This window comes from Bison bison, unplaced genomic scaffold, assembly GCF_000754665.1.
Source record: "Bison bison bison isolate TAMUID 2011002044 unplaced genomic scaffold, Bison_UMD1.0 scf7180017864148, whole genome shotgun sequence".
NCBI lineage: Eukaryota > Metazoa > Chordata > Mammalia > Artiodactyla > Bovidae > Bison > Bison bison.
The window spans coordinates 6,867,553-6,870,344 of record NW_011494720.1 but is presented as its reverse complement, the minus strand read 5'-3'; the positions used below and the strand labels follow the sequence as shown (position 1 = coordinate 6,870,344).

At 45.0% G+C, this 2,792-nt stretch overlaps 1 protein-coding gene across 4 annotated transcripts in view; it reads right to left on the bottom strand.

The window, feature by feature from the left end:
* ZDHHC14 (zinc finger, DHHC-type containing 14) overlaps window positions 1-2,786 on the bottom strand; it is a 293,070-nt gene extending 290,284 nt beyond the window's left edge. For all 4 annotated transcript variants that reach the window (XM_010840869.1, XM_010840871.1, XM_010840870.1 and 1 more), the window contains exon 1: window positions 2,514-2,786. In XM_010840869.1, the coding sequence (XP_010839171.1) occupies window positions 2,514-2,758 (245 nt within the window). In that variant the 5' untranslated portion in view covers window positions 2,759-2,786. The remainder of the gene's footprint in view (window positions 1-2,513) is intronic.
* Window positions 2,787-2,792: the final 6 nt, after the last annotated feature.

The following is a 2,792-nucleotide window of genomic DNA, read 5'->3' as shown; positions in this document are numbered from 1 at the left end:
CTGTTAGTCTACTGGCATTTCATTTCCCAAGCATGTGACTAATTGGTTCTCTGAGACTCTGTCAAATTAATTTCACTCTGGCATTACCAACGGTAATGAACTTAAAAGCAATACAGGGACAAATATTCTTGCCAAAGCATAATATTCTATAGTTTGAATGGCCCTATGATTTTTCGCAACCGAGGTTTCGTGCTGCAATGAGCCTTCTTTCCTTGAAATCTGAAATCACCTAATTGAAGTGACGCTCATGGACACCAAAGATACACATACACGTAGAGCCGATCTAAAAATGAAGCTGCTGACAGTAGCTAACAAAATCCCAGTGCACATGTTTATTCCTACAGCCATCCATTAACACTGACGCAGAAAAAAAAATCCCTAACAACCTGCTAGTGAGGACTTTGGGGAACTCTTGGAAGAAACACACAGAGAGATGAAGAAGTAGAAATGAATTTATGATGGTTTAGTAAAAAGCAGTGTGTGAAAAGAAGAAAATAAAAGATGGTGAGTAATAACTGGAGGGGACCCCTAACCATCCTGTGGGGATTTGTGTTAGAGAAGATGAAATATTCATGATTCTACATGTAACACACTTGTGGCTGAAGCTGTGCAATGCAATCACAAAGTTCATCCACTTTCTCCACTCTTAACCTTACTAAAAAGAGCAAAGATGGCAATACAGATCCACTGAAAACTTTGTTAACATTAGGAACACAGTGAACACTGTCTAGGGGACCCCCTGTAATGAAAGCCGCCATTAGAAGAATGGCGTTTCTGTTCAGCCATATGGAATCATCAAGTCAGTGCCGAAATGTGTTACGACTCTGCTGCAAACTATGGCCCCTCGCTCCAGTTGCCCAGGTCTGTAAGGACCAGAGGATGACTCTGGATGAAGGCAAGGAGAACAGAAGCAGCAACAACAGGGCATTTCTCGGGTCATTCGGAAAGCCTCTCCACACCCTGACCCTCCAGCCCTCTGTCCCCTCGACAGACTCCACCAGCTAGTCTCAAAGGTGCACCAAAGTTAAAACCTCTGGGAGAGACCTGAGCATTTTGCATAGTCAGAAATGGAGGGGCTGTCTGAAAGAAAGGCTGGGGGAGGCGGAGGCTTACATCTGAGCTCTCTCTCCTCACCTGTTCTAACTCAATCCTGTTAAAATTGTTCATCGTGGCTCAATGTTCAGATGCAAAATGCTTCCCCTCAGAGTCAGAGGGCTTTAAGTGAATAGTATTACACTGTCATCCATTTCTGACTGAGACAGCATTTGGAATATCAAACATCAGGCAAAAAATCAGAGCCTATTAATACTTATCAGAGACAAAAGTAAATACACACAGAAAGTTTTAATGAACCCTACCCAACAGAAGCAGGAAGTGTTATCATGCCCCATAATAACCAGGATACAGCAAAAGCAAAGAACCCCCAATAAATATATTGCTTTTTTTTAAATGGTGGTGGGGAGTAGTAGCTACAAGTTTCATTGAACATCAGATACCAAGAATTACATAAGAAGTTGCATTGCAAATGTTGGACCCAATAAGAGCAACTGAAATTGATTCTGGAATGTGGTTAAACTACTTTATCTAATACTATTAATAAGTAAGAAGATCCCTCATTAGTTGGCAGGAGGATAGTTGCTACCAGCCAATCTGATTTTCCTGAAAACAGAGAAGACATGCATGTACTTTTTTTTTTTTTTCCAGTTAAAGCTCTAAAGTCCCCAAGTATTGTTTCTGGAGTCAGAAGTTACCATGCAGTGTCATACTCTTCCTGAAAACAGGCCTACAGTCTCCTTTTTAACCTGTTTGCAAATATGAGGAAGGGGTGGGAAAAGTGTTTGCTTGGAACATTTTTTTATTGAAACTTTTTTAAAAACAGTGAAGCGTTTAGAAACCTGATAGTAAATCAGAAACTGTTGACCAAGAGTGAACATCTAAAGGGGAATGAAAAATGAAATTATCCTTCCAGGCCACATGGGGTGGCCTACACTCTGAGACCTCAACCAACCAAGATTTCTCGATATTCAGCAAAGACGTTTAGAAGATTTAGGAAGCCGAGTTTAACATGATGCCCTTACAGCTCTTGAATAGGAACGGAAGCCAACTCTGTGGATCCCCTCTGTGGATCTACCTCCTTCCCGCTTCCTACAGAAGGCTACATCTGGGCTGGACTGCTATTCCCCAAACTCCAGGAATCGGGCTAGCGCCAAGAATCAGCCACCTGCCAAAGTGCCACTCAACCCTCGGGAGCAACAAGGCAGATACACCTTCCAAGTGTCCCCCTCTGCCCTGTCCTCCACTTCTAGAGCCCGAGCCAGAGCTACATTATCTCTGGGGACGGACCAGCAAACAGACCTTTGAAAGAAAAGAAAAAAAAAAAAGGTGGTGGTGGGGGGGTGTCTGTATTATATAACGATATACAACAGATAAGGCTTCTAGAAAACGAAAGTATCGAGGGGAGGGTCAGGGATCGAGGGGGTGCAGGCGTCGGGGAAGCTTTCGCCGCCACTTACTCGAAGGCGAAGAAGAGTCCGCTAGTGACCAGGATGAGGACGAGGGTCAGGTAGAAGACGCCCGTCTGCCGGGCCATCATGATCCTCCCGTTGCAGAAGAACTTGTTTCTTCCCGGGAAAACCTCCCATTTCCTCCGGGCCGCGATTTTCTTCTTCTTGTGGGGCGACTCCATGGGGGAGGAGCTGTGGGTGCTGATCTGACTGTACTCGCAGTCTTTCATGGGCCCGCCGCCGCCGGGAGGCATCCACGAGGGCAGCCGGCTGGGGGCGCACACCCCC